General features: G+C 35.8%; 1 protein-coding gene across 1 annotated transcript; it reads left to right on the forward strand.

Annotated features, from left to right (window-relative positions):
- The first annotated feature begins 1,323 nt into the window (after positions 1-1,323).
- On the forward strand, positions 1,324-2,790 carry LOC6653093 (uroporphyrinogen-III synthase). Its single transcript, XM_002075192.4, has one exon. The coding sequence runs from the start codon at positions 1,601-1,603 to the stop codon at positions 2,426-2,428; it is 828 nt and encodes a 275-aa protein (XP_002075228.1). The 5' UTR covers positions 1,324-1,600; the 3' UTR covers positions 2,429-2,790.
- Positions 2,791-21,210: the final 18,420 nt, after the last annotated feature.

Genomic DNA, 21,210 nt, shown 5'->3' on the forward strand with positions numbered 1-21,210 from the left:
AGAATCCGGACAAATATGCCGGAATCATATTTACGAGTCCGCGCTGCGTGGAGGCCGTATCGGAGGCATTACAATTAAGTGAATTGCCTGGCGGATGGAAGCTATTGCATAACTATTCTGTTGGCGAGGTTACCCATAATCTGGCATTGAGCACATTACAACAGCTGTTCACCCATGGCAAACAAACGGGCAATGCCCGGAATCTGGGTGACTACATTGTGGACACATTCGATGGTTCAAGAAATTTGCCGATGCTCTTGCCGTGCGGGAACTTGGCCACGGACACTTTGCTCTCGAAGCTGGCAGAGAATGGCTTCAGCGTCGATAGCTCAGAAAATAACGAAGTTATTAAGAAAAGTCACTGTTCGTGACTTTGTCATTTGTATATGATATAGTGATCCGATCCTGCTGAATCCGAGATATACAACGCCTGCAGTATGTACAAGTCTACAAGTCTAAATTCAGCTCTGTAGCTCCAACAGTCTAGGAGGAGTTTGCGTTGATCCAGACGGACGGACAGACGGACGGACGGACATGGCTATTTGAACTCGTCTCGTCGTGCTGATCAAGAATATATATACTTTATATGGTCGGAGATGCTTCCTTCTATGCGTTGCACATTTTTGACCAAAATTAATATACCCTTTTTGCAAGGGTATAAAAAATCTGCATACAATGCTTATTGGTTTTGTATTAATATCTGGCCTTTTTCCTTTAGCACCTCCGCCAGACATCTAGGCATCGCATCTACAAGCTTGCGGGTATACGCTGTGGTTATTTTGCTCCATTCCTATAACCTCCTACAGATGCTCTGTTGGACTCAAGTCAGGTGATTGGGGTGGCGTAGGCAATTGTTTTTTGACGTTATAGAGGAGCCATGGTTTTACGTTATGAGCTGTGTGCTTCAGATCATTATCTTGCTGAAAGTATTAATCATCAGCAACCTCCAATTTTTCGGCACTCTGTTTCAAATTCTGCTCCAAAATGGTCAAGTAGTCCTTGTGTTCCATGGTGGATTCAATAAATGTCAGGTTCCCAACACCACTAGCCGCCATTCACCCCCAAGCAATTACTCCTCCTCTTACATGTTTCATACATCATATATCGACATTGAAAAATCGGAATACTATGTCATATTGCTTCAATAGTCAAAGTTTTTGATTTAATCAAGTTACCAAACTCGTATTATATATTAATTTGTATATTTATATTTTGCATTTAGTTGGAGATTTTAATGTTAAACTGGTGACAAAAAATTAACAGGCACCTTCTGAACCACTGTGTCCGATAATTTATCGATATTTGCGCCGAGCGATTGCCGGGCGCAAGCAAGCCGGCAAAAACAACAAGAAAAACAGACGACACAGAGCAACAATAACAACAATTTTAGGCACGAGCAAAGAAAGGAGTGCAAGAATCTAAAAGTAAATGCAACAAATATTTTCGGTCACTGCCAGACCCCAGGCGAAGTGAAGGTGTCAGATGGTGGTCGGAGCAGAGGAGGAGGCGGTGGAGCAGAGCAGGAAACTTATTTCGATATCGAGCCAATTGAGAGAGACAGAGATTGAACATTTAAATTAAAATCGCATTTTCAATCAAGATGACAAGTCGTCCGCTACGCACGGTAATTATATTCAAATCGGAATCGGAGAGTACCGAAATCTATGCTGAAACGCTCAACGCGCACAATTTCCAACCGATCTTTATACCCACTCTCAGTTTTGGTTTCAAGAATTTGGATGAGCTGCAACGAAAGTTGCAGAATCCGGACAAATATGCCGGAATCATATTTACGAGTCCGCGCTGCGTGGAGGCCGTATCGGAGGCATTACAATTAAGTGAATTGCCTGGCGGATGGAAGCTATTGCATAACTATTCTGTTGGCGAGGTTACCCATAATCTGGCATTGAGCACATTACAACAGCTGTTCACCCATGGCAAACAAACGGGCAATGCCCGGAATCTGGGTGACTACATTGTGGACACATTCGATGGTTCAAGAAATTTGCCGATGCTCTTGCCGTGCGGGAACTTGGCCACGGACACTTTGCTCTCGAAGCTGGCGGAGAATGGCTTCAGCGTCGATGCCTGTGAGGTGTATGAAACGAAATGTAATCCCCAGTTGGGTGAACTTCTGGAACGGGCCCTAGTCCAGGCATCCGATAATATTGAATATTTGGCATTCTTCTCTCCATCGGGTGTCAACTGTGTCTATGAGTATTTCAATACACGTCAGATACCGCTGGATAAATGGAAACTAGTGGCCATTGGCCCAAGTACTAGGCGAGCCATGGAGGCGATGGGTATGAAAGTGTTTTGCACTGCCGAACGTCCCACTGTCGAGCATTTGGTTAAGGTGCTGCTCAATCCTCAAGAGAGTCGAGAGCGTCTGGTACGTACGGCAGCAGCGACTGCAGATGCCAATTAGTCTGTCAATTTGTAAAACATTTAGATTTCATATTTTCTCTATAAATTAGTACAAAATCATTTGAACACTTAAGTTAGCTACCAAAAACAAACAAAATTTATCAAATTGTTGTGACATCAAATGTCTATGTATCTTTTCTATTTATAAAATAAATAGTCTATGGCTTATTTGTGTATAACTCTAAAATTATATAGTACTTATAAAATTCAACAAAAGCAAATATTTATTACAATGCAATTTGCACTCTTATAAATTACTATATGGGGCAACCTGATGTTAATCGTTAAAACTACAAAAAACCTGCACCAGAAGCCTGCGTATAATAAGTGCATTAATAAAATTTGGTGATAGAAAGTGAAAAACTGTGGCAAAAAAGTATATTTTAAGTTTGGAGCCAACATACAAAGCGTTGAATTTCTGGTATTTTTTTGTCCTGGTATTTTTTTCATTGTTCCGATATTTTTGGCTTCCACTATCTTGATTATCGATATTTAGAGATTCAAAAATATCGATACGGCTGCGATATTTTTGCAGCACTACTCACTATTCGTTTCTTCTTTTTTTTTGCGTTTTTTTTTGATTACTTTTTAACAATTTCTGTGCATTTACGACAAAAACAAGGGAAATAAAGCACATTTAAGGAAAACGTTAAAAGTTGTAATAGTAGTGATTGCGAGCCGCTAGATAAATCCACGAAAAACCAAGCTCAAAGTAAGTTAAAAAATAACAAAAAAAAACATTACAAGAAGATGAAAGGAATAAAATTGTCAACTGAATTCCGCTACACGAGAGTGAGAGAGCGAGTATACGCGCAACAAGCCTCCGCCGCCACATAAAGACTTCAATTCAATCTAGCCATCTCGTTTTAGCATACAAAGGCGGCCACCGGCAAATGCAAGACGGTGTTGTTTTTTTTTTGTGTGCTCAGCAACAACGGACTATAAATCGAAGTGTAAAATTCATAATAATTATATGGAATTAAGCATTTTTGGTGTGTATTTTTTGACTAACAGAAACTATTAAGTATAGAGGTTAGTGCGAATGTCAGTTCTTATGATGAGTGAGTGAACATTCTGAAATGCCGGTAGACCAGTCATTGCCAAGGAGTAAAAGAGAGAGTGAGAGAGCGGCTTTGAGTGTGAATCATTAACCGGCCTGACATGAGCCTTGCACAAAAACACAAAAGGAAAAAATAATATATTGCAAAAAAAAATTTAAATAAAAATGTAATATTCTCAGAAATATAAAATTTAAATATGTATGCATATGGCACTTGTATGAATTAATTAAAATATTTGATTTGCCTTGCCGAAATGTCAGAGTTTAAATATATGTACATACATATGTATAACTTTGGTGACTTTTCATGCTTGGTTTTGTTTACCGCTGTTGCAGCTGCCTCATAAATCATAAAGCGTGTGAAAATTATTGCAGCCGCTGTCATCTCACCTCATCCTCAATTTCAAATCTAACTGCCTTCCGCATCGTTTTCATTTCTTTTCTGTTGCTGACCCTTACCAACAACCACCACAACTTTTCTTCCCAGTTTTTCCAAGCAAGTTTTTTTTATCTTGCTTTGCCCCTTACTTCCGTCTTTATCAGATGTCTCCTCTTCTGTCACATTCACACACACACAACTTACACATTCACTCACACACGTGCACTATTTCTAACTTCTCTTCCATTATCTCATTAGCATTAAAGAGGAGCCTCTCTGCTCTGCTCAGGAGCAGTTAGAATAAGGCGTAAACGTAAAAGGCAGCGAAAGGCAAGAAGAAGCGGATGGTCCGATATTATTATTGAGAAGCTGTTAGAATTCTTTTCCGATTCCATATAGAATTTCTTCTTTTGTATACCCTGCAAAGCAATATACAGTCATAGAGGGTGTAATAAGTAAGTTAGAATTTTTACACACTGGATAATGCCCAAACAAGTAAAGGAGTTTAATGTTAAAAATGATATTTGCTTATTGTTAGACAAAGCTTACTTTCTCTGTCGAAAATTTAATTCAATGGGTATATTAAGGTCGATGCTTCAGTTTCCGTGTAAGGAGTGTTATTTTGTTTTTGTATCTAACATTAAGCGGTTCTCTTCGACTTGTTCTGATTTCTGGTTTTCTTTGTGTGATTTGTCAACTTTTTAAATCTTGCCACTAAGATGGCACGGTATAACTTTAGATCTTCTCAAGAGCTAATTTGTAACGGTATTTGTTTTTGATGGGAGGTGAGGCATTAGAAATACCTTAAGACATTAGTCATTGCATACACATACATGTACATACATACATAGCTAATAATTGTTGTAGTTATGTAAGTAAGCCTAAAAAAACAAAACATGTCAGGTTAAGTAATTTTCGTTTTAAATTGAATTTGATAATTAGGCTAACACCTTAAGGTAGGCTTGGTTTACTCATCGTACTAAAGTTTGGATTTTTGTTTATTGCACTCTCTATCTCTTTCTTCTATGCCATTGCTCGGTTGCGCTTGGCCCAATTCTGTTTGGACCAGAGACATTTGACGCCTACGTTTGGTATTGCTGCCAGCGGATGCTGTGGCGGCTGACTTCGCTTTGTTTACACTTTGTTTTTGCTATCTCTATCTACTTATGTATGTCCACTCTCCCCAGCTCTCCCAGATCGCTCTCTCTTTTTCTCACTGTCGTCGTCTGTGTGAATTCGTTTGTATTCATTCATTATTTGATTTATCGTTTGTACTTTTCGGACTGTAAGATTCTCTCTCATTTCTACTCAATTAGCACATTTCTCCAATTCTGGACAGATTTATTTACATATTTTTGCATTTATTTCACGAGTCCCCTTTTCCGCTCTCTCTCTGTTTTTGTCTCTGGTACTCTATGGGCATACGAAACCAGTTTTTATCTGCCAGTGTTGCCATTTAGCTTAAAATTTTCGTATTGTTGCCCACTCCATGAAGCGGTAGCTCCCCTTTCGTTAGGTCCCCCACCGTTCGGATTCGTTTTGTTCTTCTTTCATTTATTGGAATAATGTTCGCGCTGAGCAAAAATAAGCAGACATAACAGCAGCGACACGGATGGAACAGGCAGACACAGGTAGAAGAGCAAGCATCAACAGCACCCAAACTTAGTCATTTGCGGTTAGAGATGAGTGCGTGATGCCGCCGAAAGGTGCAGTTGTCGATCTTATTCAAAGAAACTTGTTTTATAACCAGTCAGCTGAACAACATACTCTGATCTTTCCAATATGTACATATAAATGTGTCCCAATATGAAAAGTATTTTCAACAATGGCGTCCTAAAGTTAACTACAATAAATATCGTCGTGCATTCTACGAACTCTGATTCATCTCTAGATTACGTCTCTGCTTCTCTACAGTCTGTTGAGTATATGCATATTTGTATATGTGTTTGTCTCTCTGTCTGTGTGTGTGTACTTTTTTTTGGCATTGAAATTCACAGAAACAGAATTTGCACGAATGCGGCTGAGAACTGACGTCATCGAATATTATTTATATATTTGGTGCTTATTTGACTTGCATTTTCAAATGTTTGGGTGGAGGAATGGTGCTTTCTTTTCAGTCACGCAACAAGTGTATGTCTCTGTGTGTGTGTACCGTTTTTTTTTGTTTAAATGTTAATTAACCCGAAAACGAGTTGTTGTTTTTTATGCTTGACTAGTTAAGCGGGCGCAGAGTTAAAGGCAACGGGGCGTAGAGAAGAGAGTTTTAGAGGCATCATCATCTAACGTTTGTTACGTAACGAGAGAAAGATAGAAAGAAAAACAGAGGCAAACAACAAAAAAAAATCGTTAAAAAACGTTCGAAATTTGAATTGAAGCCTTTGGCTGTGGGAGAGTTGCCACCTGATTTGCAGACACTTGTTGGTTACGCTCAGTGATCTTTTGATGCTGCTGCTGCCTCTCTTTCTCTCTCTCTCACTTATCTACTACGTTTCTCTCCATTGTGCTGCCGGTCGGCTTTTCTGGCTCTCTTTCTCTCTCGCGCCTGTTGCATTCATTTTTCATAGCTTCATTCCGCATTTGACTTTCGGTACGTGCAGTAGTCAGTGTAAATAAAAAACACGGTTTAAAACGTGACAGTGTGAGAGAGAGAGTGTGTGTGTGCGTTTAGAAGAGAGCGTGAGAGAAAAAGAGAAGGCCAGGCTTTATATAGAAGCCTGAGCTTTTGTTGTATCACTATATACTTAGCTAATTTTTTTTCCTTTTATTGCAAAAGTGTTGTGTTTGTGTTTGAAAATATACTTTTTTTTTGGTTATTATAAAAAAAAATATTTTCTTTTTGTTTTATAGATTTTCTATCAAGTAAGTATTGCTATGTAATTAATTTCTTGTATTCAAAATGCGTTAGGGTAAAAAAATGATTCATGGCGTTCACTTAACCCTTGTCTGCACTTCTCTCATTTCATCTTTCGGTTTAGTGGGTCAAAGACATGTCTTGTCATTGGTGACCTCCGACGATCTCAACCCCAGTGGTAATCCCCCCTCTGTCTAACGGGTTTCTCTTTCTCTCTTCGGCCCACTCTCTCCCACTCACACTTACTGTCTCTTTCTTTCGTTTTAATTGTGGGGGCCTTTACTTTTTATTTTGTGACTTTTTTGAAAGTGAAAAAGGTTTTTTTTTTTTGTATAATACAAGACACAATCCAATAAGCACATAATACATGTCTGTGTGTGTGTAAAATATATCTACATAATGAACCTACAGAATGTATACCAACATATCCATAGATATCTATACAATTTAGATTCAATTGATTTTAATTCAAAATTGTTGGATTCAATAAAATTTCAACATTGAATTAGTATAGTTGAATTCTTAATCCTTATGTACATACATATGTTGTATAATATACAATGTATCTATGTACATATGTATATAAATGTGTGTTTTAAGAACTCTTTGACCCTTAAGTAACATAAGTCACTCATGGCGATTTCCGTATTGGATATAATGTTATCCTAATGTTCAATTTCTCTCATTTCTGTCTCAAAGTCAGTATGCACAGACAATGCAGAGGCTTATTCTTTGTTTTGATATTTGATAAATTTGTGGTTAATCGACGTTAATTCAATATGTACATATGTACATATGTAAGTATTGTAGTTCCATTGAACAATTTGAATTGTTGTTTTTGGTGTAATTTGCACTTGAAGGATCATTTTGCGCATTCTTTCACATAGGAATGTCAGAAGTAATTCGTAAGAAAGCAAAAATATCGAATCCAACTTGATAGTCTTTAACTTTAAAGTAGGTAGGGTATCGTCTGTCTCTGATAAATGAAACGCTTCAATGTCAGTTTTAAGCGGTGTTGCTTATGGTTAATGCGGTTTTCGTGTAATAACTCTTCAATTCTCTTAGCCAGACGTTTGCCTTTATTGTGGATGGTCTAGTCTAGTCTAGTCGATGGATTCGGATTGGGATTTCAGAGAATCATTAGTGTAGAAGATGTTAAAAGGGAAAACTTCCCAACTAACAACTTAATTCTAGAACTTTCGACGTTCTATTGTTGGATGTGCCCCTGATGAGAAATGTTAGTCGCGAGAGAAACCTTGAAGTTTTAGTATACTCGATTATGAGTAAGTCTGTGAATGGGCAATGGGTGTGTGTGTGGAGATGTGGAGAGCTAACAGATGCATATCACCAATAACACAATTGAAGGTTTAAAGCAGCAACCAAATATGTATGTACATGTGTATGTATATATGTATGTATGTACAGTTGTCAACAGATGGCGCTTTGGTGTAATTGCAAGGCTATAAATGTGAATTTTAAAGAATGTCAGAATGTTGATAACGTGGCTATTTGTGCTTTTCCCCCCCAACCCTCTCTGTATTTCCTTACGATCGCACAACAGCCAAAATTAGAACATTACGTAAAAGAAAAGAGAAGTAGCAAACCCAAAGAGAGAACGTTTTTATTTTTTTTATCAGTATGAGAGTTGATAAAAACTTTTTCTCTCTTATCAGTTGAGCAAATATTGAGTAAAGAGTTTCGGAAAGGGAAACTCTAGAATATAATTATTGTATGAGCTAGTTAATCTCAAGTATCGATTAAGCTTAATTGGCTTAACGAAAAAGAAAAGAAACAGCGCCATCTGCCGATCATAAAACACAAATAAGTTATTCCCAAATTAGGTATAACTGATATATTGTCAGCTGGCTGAGAGAGAGAGAGAGAGATAGAGAAAGAGAAAGAAGCAAAATAAGAGAGTCACTCGCAGTAGTAAATTACACATTTAGCATAAAATAATTTATATGACAAACCGTCTTGTTTATTTATTTTTCGAGTGATCTCATTCATGAAATATTTAAACTTATTCGAGATAAGCATCTTTGATATGGGAACTGGTGACTGATTTTGTGGACACCATGGCGATGCAAAGACCTGCATAAATCTAATCAACATCGAAGTTTAAATTGGGATGCGTCACAAAAATTATAAACTGGGATGTTATGAGTTCTTCTTTCTTTCTATATAAAGGCTAATATGTTTTTTGTCAATAAAACTTAAAAATAGACACAAATCAAGTTCAAAATTATTGCAAGTCGGTATTAGGTCTGTTCTCGAAAATTGTTTTAATGATTGGTCGTCAACAAAACATCTAATACATCTACTTAACATCTCCTTAATATTTTATAGATTAAACTTTTAAATCTGCATATGGGGTGTTCTAGAGCTATTAAAACGTTTTCAAAATAAGGATATATATTATAATATACGGCCTACAACCTTAGCATAGGAAATAACGAAGATATTGATCAAAGTCACTGTTTTCGCCCGATCGTACCTATGGGAGCTATATGATAAAGTCCAAGATCTCGATCAAATTTGGGACAGTCGTTAGTAGCTGCAATAAACCCACCAATATGAAACGAAATCACGACAATAGCTCACAAAATAACGAAGCTGAGAAAAGTCACTGTTCGTGACATTGCCGTTTGTATGGCTATATGATATAGTGCTTCGATCCGTCCTACATGCAAAACTTCAGCTCTATAGCTCTTACGGTCTAGGAGGAGTTTTCGCAGATGCAGACGGACGGACATGGCTACATATATACTTTACATGGTCGGAGATGATTCCTTCTATACATTGCACACTTCTGACCAAAACTAATATACCCTTTTTGCAAGGTTATAAAAATTGTTAAAAACGTTGAACTATGGAAGTTATTGACAAAAAACATAGAAGTAGCTTGACAAACGGCTTAATGAATTAAAAACGCAAGGAAATAAAGAAAATTTTGGATTTTTCCATTGTATTTTCTTTGGATTTTTGCTGCATTGTACATCTGAGTAAGTCCTAAAAGTTATTTAACCCTTAATTAATTTCGGCAATAATAGGATAATGTAGTATCGATTATGGACTATCCTTACAAAAGTCCTTCAAAACCCAAAACGAGTGGATAAAAGATGAGGAAATACATCGCGTTGTGTTCCTTATGGAATAGAGATATATGATGCATACCGAAAATACCCACTGACTGACCCTTATTAACACTATAACCCTTCGAAGTATCAGCGAGGCTTTTTGGCATAGCGTTATTTGGGCTAAATAACAGAGTAAATTGGACATTTTTCGACAATTTATTCTTATACTAGACAAATAACGGATAGAGATCCATAAAAACTGTAATTCACTAGCCTTCAAATATTTGGTCGCGCTATAGGGTATGCTGACGCCGTTACTTCGACTGAACTTAAGGGAGTTGCTGCTGCTTTGTTTAAGGTTATGTAGGTATCGCAGCCGCACAAGTATGGGTACAATATAATATACACACAAACATATATATATATATATATATGTATGTATATACAGATGTGAGATATTATTTCCTGTGCTATCTTAAAACCTTGCGCAGCAACAAAACTGTTGTTGTTTTAGTAAGAGTAGCCTTTTAACTAGTGTTGCCGAATTGGCTTTTTTCCCGTTAAATCTGGCTCTTTCCCAAGTCCAATGGCGGACGAGTTTTTCTTCTAAAGGTTCTAATGCGAATTAAACAGAAAATGTTTGCACCGGAATTCCAATCAGCTGGGAGATTAGTTTGTGACGTCCGTTTTGTCTAACGTTGGGTTTTTGAGCCGGCTAACAAGAGTTTTAAAATTTATATGAACTTTAAATTAATTGGAACATTAAAGCGAGAAGTCATGACAAGGATCAAGCATCAGCTTTATTTTCAGCTTTTTTTCTCTCTCGAAATTTAAAATTTTTGTATGTTTCTAACAAAATACAGTTTTGTATTGTTGCTTATCAAAAAGCACAGCACCACTGCTGTTAACTGTCTTTTACTTACGCTCTTTCTGCCTCTCTCTCCCTCTCTCCTCTCTATGTGTGTGTTTGTGTATGCGCGCGTATGTGTTAAGCTTCGTCTTTGGTTGCTTGGCTGGTTTCAGGGCATAAAATTTTGCCATTTAGTCAGCAGCAAACTTGCTTACGCGTCTGTACGAAATTGAATCTCTCCCCCTGTCTACTCTCTCCACACAGGTCACAAATGCGCACACACACAAATATACACCACATAATTTGGTTGCTCTCCTTCTTCTCTCTCTCTCTCCGCGTGTAGCAGTAAGCCCAGCAGAGCCCCAACATTGTTAACGGCGCAACAGCTTTAAAGTTAGTCGCGACGGCGCGCTTGTTTCAAGCAGACGCGAATGGTTTTTTTCATGTGACTCCCAAATTTATTTTTTTTTGCATTTTTTTGTCGTATTATTAAATTTTCTCTTGTTGATTTTTGTTGTTATTAAAAAAAAACGTCGAATTCTAACAATTTTCTTGTGAAAAACGAACCAAACGGAAAAAGTATCAAAAGTGCAATAATAAACACAAATTAAAAACTGCGGTTGGTATTAACATGAGAAATAATAATGATAAAAAAAGAAAAATGCAAAACTACAATTCAATCTAATGTAATGATTAGTGGCATACCCATGGACATATGTTGTAGTTATAGTTGCAGATAGTGGACAGTCAACGGCATTTCTAAATTGACATACTTTCTAAAAGCAGCACAAATCTGACCGACCAACTAGTTGCACAGCAATCGTGCTTGCAGCAGGTTTCCCACTGCCCACCGCCCAAGTCTCACCACCCACCATCATCCACCATAACCACTACTCACTGCCGAACAGCAAGTGCCCCCCACCGTCACCTCACTGTCGTCACTCTCTTTCTCTTGATGAACAAGTTAAAATACGATGGACTCGCGCACATTTCAAAGAAAAAACCTTTTTCGGACACCGTCCACTATTGACCATTAGAGAGGAGGAGAAAAACTTTAAGAAAACCTAAAAGAGAGACTGAGAAACAAGACGAAAATAAAGACAGATTATGTGTAAAAGTTGTGTGAGTGAGTGAGTGGTGCAACATAACTGTAAAATAAAATGGAAGTTATAAAAAATTAACACAAGTCTAATAAAAATTCAAACAAAGTTGAATGCAGCCAAATGAGAATATTATTAAAAACAAATCAAAACATATCAATGACCATTTACCCAAAAGTCTTATTCTTCAGTTATCAAATGATTCAGACATATGTATATCCGTTAACCTTGAGATTTTCTTATTATTCATTTTAATAAGTAAAACAAAGTGAAAAGTGTGACAAAATAAATAAGCGACCGCTATCGATGAGCCTTTCACGCATTTCTTTAATATAAATTGAAATATTTGATCTGGATAATGAGAAAAATCGAGATATTACATTGCCAATAAAAAAAGAAGTTACAAATTGTAATATTGCTTTAAATTGACTGTATTTCGAAACACTTTTAACTTTTCCGCCACTTCTTAACCACTTACTATTATGACAAATCCTCGCACTAACAAAATGCCGTCATCGCAAAATTACTGAAACAAGTGAGCCGAAAATCTTTATTTTTAGTGAGGAGCCTCCCCGAATATATTTTCTAGATCCGTCTATGAGGGATACCAAATAGTGTACAAAAGAAACCTTTATTGTGGACTCAAAAACATGGAGCTCACGGATCAGTCGAAATATTAATTGGTTTTTTTTTCGATATTATCGTACAGTTGGCTATATTTTTTCTTTTCAAGCTTTTTTTTGCTTAGCATTGCATGCAGCACACAATGATGCGCGTGTTACGATGCATTAAAACTCGCTTTTTAACTTAACATATTTTCCTATAATTTTGTTATTAATTTAATATTTAATTGTAAGCATTTCGCTCTCTTTTAGTTGGGTTAACTCTCTTTTAATTCTCTCCCATTGCCAAAGACGTACTGACTACGGCTGATACACTCTAAAATGTGGAGACTTAGACTACACCGATGTGTGTATGTACATATGTATGTATGTATGTGTGTACGTAAGACTTGTCTAGCTGGTGGTTTGGCTAGTGATGCCATTGGCCATCATGTTGGCCGCATTGCTAAAATTCCGCAGCTTTCTTTTGTTATGTGTTTGCTGATGATGATCGTGGTGTGTATAGCTTTCTCGGCCACCTCCACTCACCTTTCTACACCTGCTTCTTTGGTTAGATGTGTGTGTGAGTAGCCAAAAGTTGTTAATTTGCCGCACCCAAGTTGAGTTCGCTTCTCCCTCTATCTGTCTCTCTGAAGGTCAATAATAGAGAAGTTCAGTTGTAGCTAAAAACAATTCCTATGCGCCTAATAGAAAAAGTTTTATTTATTCGCTTCATTGATTTTGAATAGCTTATTTACATATCGATTTATGAGTGTGTGTGTGTGTGTGTGTAGTTTTTGGCCATTAGCAGCACACAATATCCAAGCTCAAAATGTCAAAAAGGCATTCAGACCAAGCAATGACGACAATTATGCTGAAAAACTGGTATTTTCCCTTATGTTGTAGAAGACAGGCGTAATAGTGTGGCTGCATATTTTCAAGGACAAAATGCCGAAAAAAAACAATTAATTAAATGTTTTAGCGTCATTGTTTGCTAATGTGGGACAAGTGTATATACAGTTTATCGAGAAATACTTTACACAGTTAAAAAAAAATTATTATAATTTTTTTTTTTTTTTTGAAAATAACAGGTTTTTAACAATATTTTTATAATTTAAAACCACTAAAATATTAAAGAAACCCCCTTTTACACACTTTGTTTTTATTAGTCTTAAATCAAAATATAATACACGGTTTTCTAATGATATGTGTAAAGAGTATCTTGTTCGTTAATTTCAAGTGAAAACTGTTTTGAAAATAAAGTTAAAAATGTGATTTTTTTTTAGTATGTGTAAAGTATTTTTTGACAGACTGTAGAAACTGTACATTTCGCATTTGAAGATCAACTTGATGTTGCTGCTGCTGCTTGCTGCACTTCACACTCACCTTCGACGTTGGCGTTGACGTTGACGTGGCCGTTGGCGATGCGTCGTCGGTTGCGATGTTGTTGCGTCAAAGTTCAAGGTGTAAAAAATACAATAAATCTTGAATCACACAGGCTGTGTGTGTGTGTGTGGTGTGTGTCGAGTACCACTGAGTGATGTGTGTGTCTGTATGAAAAATTGTTCATAACTGAGCTCATCAACGTTTAGTGCGCGCGCAGATTCACACACACACACATACTTGATCATCATCGACACAGGTTTAAAAATAGTCAGCCAATTATTAATTAAAGAAATGTCTAATTTTTGCAATTGATTGTGATTTTTTTCTCCTTTGTCTTTTACATTACTCGTTGTTGTTGTTGTTGTTCAAGCAAGTTAAGCGCATCCAATTGAATTTAACGGCGCTTCATGACTCACACCTGATGTGTCAGCGGTGTCAGGTGGGAAATAGAAATGCAAATATGAATATAAAGATTGTTTTCTATTTTGTTAATGCTTCATCTAGGTAAATATAGCAAAATTTATGTGTATATATGTACATATGTGCAACATCTTATATTTAGTGGTCACGCGCTTGAAATTTCCATTCAATTTTTGGGGATTATTTTTCAATGATTGATTTGATGGCAATACTCAAAAATACACATATGTATCTGTGTTTCTTATCTATCATAAAATAGAAAGAAAATTAAATTTAGGTAGTTTTTGTGTGTTGAAGGCCTTTTGCAGCAGATGCTGCTGCAATTAATCAACACTTCCGTTGATTAATTTTTACAACACTGCGATTTTTCTTCTCTTGGATGCAATCTCATTTATACGTTTTGCTTTTTATTTTCCCTATTATCATACTGTAATATGATAAGACACACGAACAATTGAACACATATGTATGTACATACAATGAGTATATACATATGTTTATGTGTATTTGCGTGTGTCTGTCTCTCTCTCTCTCTGTATGTATCATCGTAACCTCAAAACTCAATGTCACGCATATTATTTACTGTTTTTTTTTTATTATTTATTTATTTTTGTTGTTTTTATTATTATTCTACTATTAGTTTCTATTGTCTTTAATATTATTTGCACGACTGTATTTCTATACCCTTGCCCATGAAAAGGGTATATCGAATTTCTAGCAATTTAACATTTTAATATATTTTGAAATGAAAAAGCTTTTTGTCAGAGGTCATTAGTTGGTATAAAAACGATTTGCAATTAGCACAGTTGAGGCAAAAATATAGATAACACAGTTATCCTATTAGTTTAAAACTACAAATCTTGGTTATTAACATTTAATTAAATTATCGACAAGAAGTATTTCCAAACACAGTTTAAGTTACATTTGAAAATACAGACAAAAGAGGGGCAGTCTTCATAATGCCGGGGCGACATTCCTTGCAAATCTGGGCCTGTTTAAAGTTCTAACTCAATCACCGTTTGCACCCAATTGCATAACTCGAAAACGAGTATTCGCATAGAAATTTCGGAGCAGATAAAGTTCGGTTTAGTCCCTTTTGCTGGTTTCTATTTGAGACTGAGCTGGCAAAGTTTCGCGGCTGTCGTCGTGGCGCTTTAAAGCAAGTTGCAAAAATAAATAATAATAGAGATAATAGCAATAACACTGCAAAATGACAGATGAGGTATAGATGTGTGTGTGTGTGAGTGTTGCATCATAAAACATGTCGCTTGAATGGTGTGTACAATTTTTGCATGCAAATTCGTTGTTATTTGTGTTGGTTTCATAATGATAGCTGAAAACGAAAGCAATAAGGCAGGCGACTCCGCAATTGGCCCAAAAAACGAGGCATGCATAAAAAACAATTAGATACGTCTAACAATACAATAATAATGATTATCATGATGAGTAATACTGGATTTGACTTTCAAAGAGAGAGAGGGAGAAAAGATGTAACAAATACCAGTATTTTTCAACGGTATTTGTGATTAGAAGGCATATATGTATGTACGTATAAAGATCCTTTTTTTGGTATCTTATTGCATAAGTTTTTCGTTTTAATTCATTTCCGAATTTGGCTATCTCAACTATCACTCTCTCGCTCTCTCTGTTCCTCGCTCTGCTGATTGAAGCAATCATTAGTTGTTGTTAACTGTTTTTATCAATTGTTAACATTGTTATAGTAAACCAAGGTAAACAAGGGCCCAGAGGGCAAACTTTGACCAAAGCCAAAGCTTGTATACTCTTTCGTTATTTTTCGGCCTGTTTGTTCCTATGGGAAGCTATATATGATATAGCGGACTGATCCGACTGAATAAGAAGATATAAAATGCATTGGAGTCTATATGATAAATTTCTCGAAGTTCTAACCAATGAAATAGTTAGTAGGTGCCCGGTACCAACACTCCAGTTAACACTCTAGTTAATTGACGAAATATTCCAGTCAGTGCAGTCAATGAAAGGAAAGTTTTTCCCGCTCTTAGTGAATCGGGTTAATTTTAAACAAAACGACACGACAAAAAACACACATTTGTTTTAAAACCAAAAGTTTCTACATGAAGTAAAGGTAATGCAAGGACGGACGTACGTACTTACATACTGAAATTACGTTATATTTCTATCGATAATCTTAATTGGGTCAAATTGCATAACGTGACGTGGTGGTCGCCGCTGCCGCTTATCATACATGGCGTTGAGAGAGTGTTGGTGTGTGTGTGTGCTGGTAGTGTTGAGTTAACAGTCTTTTAGATTTCTTTAATTATTATGCGATAAAAAGCAAATAAATTAAAGTGCACGAATTGTTTTCTGATTTGCTCATCATCATCATCACTATGAAACATGTGAAGTAACACACAATATTGTAATAAAATCAAAAGTTAGTGTTGTCCAAACGTCACTTCCGCTCGAAGTGCTGTACGAAATGAAATCATGTGCATATCTTATCTAAGACAACGACAACACACATACCAATAATGACTCTCTCACTCTCTCTCTTTGTGTGCGTGTGCTCCAAAAATATTTTATATATCCCACCGAAAAAGAAAAAACCAAAAACCAATTACAAATTGGCAAATAGACACCAGGAAAACCTAAGCGTCGGGGCGTTGTCGACGCCGCATCGTTCGGATCCTCCATAAAATTTAGCAAACAACAAAAATCAATTGGGTCGCATGGTATACGCCACTCCAACCCACCAAAACAACATCATCAACAAAGACATACATACATACATACATATGTATGCACACATAAAATATCGATGATAAACACCCGCGACAATATACTACATTGGAGCAATTGTGATGTACTCCAACACACGCGATTCACTCAATTTTTGTTGTCGCGTCAACAAATCTTTTGAAAACGACGCACGACGACGAGCAAAACTTCAAAAATCCCCGGAAAGACGCATTCATCAGAGATTTCGATCTCTGGAGGATAATTAAGTGACGTTAGTCGTTGTCCTACCGATTAAGACACAATGAACGCAGTGTGCCCCAGTTGAAAAAAAAATAATAATTGTGCAAAATCTTTGATGACTTATTTACTTGCGTATAGATAAACCCGATTGGTTCTCTATATCAAGGTTAATTATTTGGCGTGTGCTTGAAACGAAGAATGTTTGTCTGTACATAGAGTTCTCAAATGTTCTCGACATGTTTCAAATTCTAATTGGCCGATTGACCTGCAAATCCTTTTTATGTACAATGTAATGCCAATGTAGCCAAAAAGGAATAAAGAATATATTGAAAATGAGCTATGTGTATACGGTTACTTTTGGCCTTATTATAACTATAACTTGTAATCCAAAAATCCGCAGTTTTGTTCACTCGGTATTAAATGTTGTCAACATACATATGACCAAAGGACACAGGGCAGAAAAAGCAGTTTGCAAAATTTTTTACCTCCATACAGTAGTAATTAATGTCTACCATTTGGGTATAATTATCTATAAAAAGAAAGCAAGACAACGAACTGGTCAAACTACTTTTCTACCATTCTATATATAATTTTGTCCTTTTTCACCTCATTTTTGTCTTCAACGGCGCATGACTAATTTTGCTTTTGCTTTTTCGTAGTCTAAAGATATCAATTAACAATGATGTTTTTATCATCAAAAATCGTGCTTCTAGACATCGAATACCCCCTAAATCCGGTGACTTACAGAAACGACTGGTATTTCCAATAGATAGACCACACTATATAGGTTCGTTGGCAACAAAACTTTTAGTCAAAACCTGACTTCTTAGCACTTTATTGCATTCCATTTTGGCTAAAACGTGCAACTACATTTAAACAGGGGAGTTGTTAAGAATTTGATTGCTAAAACAAAATACTAAATTAAAATATAAATTATTAAAAAAAACAAACAATAAAACGCTTTAAAAGCGAAAAAATTTACATTAAAAAACATTAGTTTTCGCTATGTGACACACACACATATGTACATATATGTGTTTGTATCTCACCTTTGGCCGATGTTTTTGTACCTTGTACTTACAATTCTTACTCTCTATATAAGTTAGTTGTTCGGCAATGTTTATTATTTGGAAAATGTCATCGCAATTTGCGATTTGAAGGGGGGAGACAAATTGAGGGCTAACAAGATAACAGGCTTAAGGCCTGAAACGAAACGAGGCACAAAGCATTGAAAGCAAAAAGGATAACGACGCATCTGCTATAGAATAAAGTTCGATCGAAGCCTATTAGTTCTAGGATGATTTGGCTGCAGAGGGTATCTTAAAGTCGATGTAGCGCCAAAAAAATTTTATGATTGTACGAATTTTAAAATGTTCTACTTTTGCTATGTCTGTCTCCCTCCCTCTCATTTCTTCTTCCGATGTGTGCGTGCGTGCCTGCGTATGTGTTAATTATGGCCGCGTTTATGTTTTCATTTTCACTTCTTTCAAAGGTGTCCAATGTTTTCGTGCCCGTGTCTGTGTCTGTGTCATGTCGTGTCGTGTCGTGTGGGCCGCGCTGTCAAAGCCAACATAACTTATTGTTGTTGTTGATGTGGCTCTTTTGGCTGTTATTGTTGTTGTAGTCAGCCATTTGTATGTATTTTCTTTACGTGCACGAATTTGTTTAGCTTGCTATCTAGAACATTTAAGCCTAATTTGCTTCATTAAATTGTCACATTTGTTATTTTATTGCTTGCTGTTCTTTAAGTTTTTTCTGTTTTTATTGCTTCAAAGAAGAAAAGTTGGTGCGGCGGGGCTGCCCAGTTGATTTGTCTTTTTAATTAACAGCTGTGAGAAACAATAAGTAAACATCTATCTGTATATAATGTATTTAGAGTGGAATATTTAACAGTTGTAGTGAAATAAAAACGCAACTCCTTTTTTATTTTTATTGTATAATTATTCCTAAACTCCGACTTAAATCAAATCAATCGTATGGAAAATGCTTAGCCAAAAAATTAAAGAGGGACGTTCAGTTAATATTAATATGTAGAATGTACACATTTTATTAATTTCGTGATTTATTTGCTAATTTTTAAATTTCTAAGCAGTAGCCAGCTTTTTTTCTTTTTCTTTATTTTTGCAAATTTATCTTTATTCAAGTGCTTTTATAGCGATTTTTTTGTTTTTCAATAAAAACTCGTTCTCTGGATATTTACATTGGGATTCAAGTCCGGAGGCTATTCCCAATTCCCATGTCTATTTCCAATAGAACTTTAAAATATTTCACTCTAAGTGTAACTGCTTATGCGCCTATTATTTTGGCCATAAGTGTAAATATTTATCTTTTTGTAGTAATTAAAATTAACATTTAAAGTCTGTTTCTGTGTTTATTTGTCTTGCATTTATTTTGTTGCTTCGGCCATAAATTTTTCGTTTACCTTTTAAATACTTGTCTTTATTTTTTCTCTCTCTCTCTCTTTCTCTTGCTTGATTGCCTTCTTATGTGTAGGGTAATTCGTACTACTAAAAACATAAAGGGTCGACGAATGTGATGTACTTAGCTATTACACTTTTGGTTATGGATCAACGATTGATCTACATTGGGAAAAGTCTCCCCCAATCTACAGTTATTATCTCATGCCGGTTATATTAGTATATACTTTTCAATAGTTTGACTTATTATGAAGAACGAAATAAATTAATTTGATTAAGTGTATCATTTCACCCTCTATATCATATTTTATATTTTACATAGTTATGATAGAGAGACAAATTGCCAGTTCTTAAAAGTGTGTAAATACTTCAAACTTAGACTATTTTTTTTTTTAAATTTTATTTATTTACCGACTACAAGAAATCCACGCTCCATGAAAATAGAAATAATTACTGAAATTAAGTGTGTGTGTGTGTGTGGCTTAAAGAAGAAAATTGCTTTGTCGTTCATTATATTAAATATGATGAGCTGAAAAATGAAAATCCAAAAGAGGTCTCCTCCCACTTTTTTTCATCTCTTTCATCCTCTCTCACCCTCTATTTTCCTCTTTGTCAGTACCTCTCATTCATTTATATTTGACAACGTTGCGCATACGCAATGTAATTCAGTGTGTTGAATTTCTGCTTCATCTCGCTCCTCCCTCCCCCCATTCATCATCACTCTTTCAGTTGAGTTCAGTTCACTTTGTAGTTTGTGGTTCCAGTGGTCAAACAATAAACGTGATTTTGGCTTTTAAAAGTTGAACTCATTAATGTAGTTAATGGATATTAAACAGAAACAAAACAACAAACGAAAACGAAAGATACACAGACATATTTATACATATATATCGCAATGGGGTCTCCAAACAGCTAAACTGAAAAAGAGAGGAAAAATAAAAATAAATAAAACGGACACATTATGTAAACGTTTATATAACCGAATGAACCGAATAAATGACTGATGGTTAGGTCAAGAAAGATGAGCATATTGTTGTCTTCGTTACAGAAAGGAAAATGAGGACGGGGAAATGAGAGTAATGTGAAAATCCATTTATTAAATGTTTTCGATTTCCCGTGTTTGTGTTGCGAAATGCGGGAAATGTGTAAAAAAGAATTAAATGCTTATATTAATTGAATCAAATATTAGAAATCAATTACGGAGAAAACATAACATCTTCTATATGATAGATAACTTAATATTTATACACAGTGTTGGAAGAAACAATAGAAACGACTTCTACCCTGTACCTTAAAAATCATATTATCTAGTTTAAATGCAACTTTGTGACCTCGAATTAGTTACAACATACATATGTATATATAGGATGCTTAAAATTTGAACTTGACTTTTTATTTGATTTTACATTCTTTTTAGTCAAGTGTCGTGGAAGTTTAGTTTAGTAGTGTAGTGAAATATCGTCAAATAACTTTGACTTGGTCAAAATCGAAAAAAAAACACTTTCTTTTATTAAGGAGAAGCTAAACACTAGCAATGTACGATTAATGACGGTTTCAATTTCATTAATATACTGATACCTACCACGTTAAACGCAAACAATTGTCAAACTAAAAAACTTAAGTTTGCTTTTAGGACTAAAATAGGACTGGAAATTACTTCAAGAAAGACTTGTGCCACCTTTT

Source organism: Drosophila willistoni (genome assembly GCF_018902025.1).
Source record: "Drosophila willistoni isolate 14030-0811.24 chromosome XL unlocalized genomic scaffold, UCI_dwil_1.1 Seg142, whole genome shotgun sequence".
NCBI classification, from domain to species: Eukaryota; Metazoa; Arthropoda; class Insecta; order Diptera; family Drosophilidae; genus Drosophila; species Drosophila willistoni.

Coding starts and splice junctions, on each gene's coding strand:
- LOC6653093 (XM_002075192.4), top strand. CDS start 1,601: ATGACAAGTCGTCCGCTACGCACGGTAATTATATTCAAATCGGAATCG.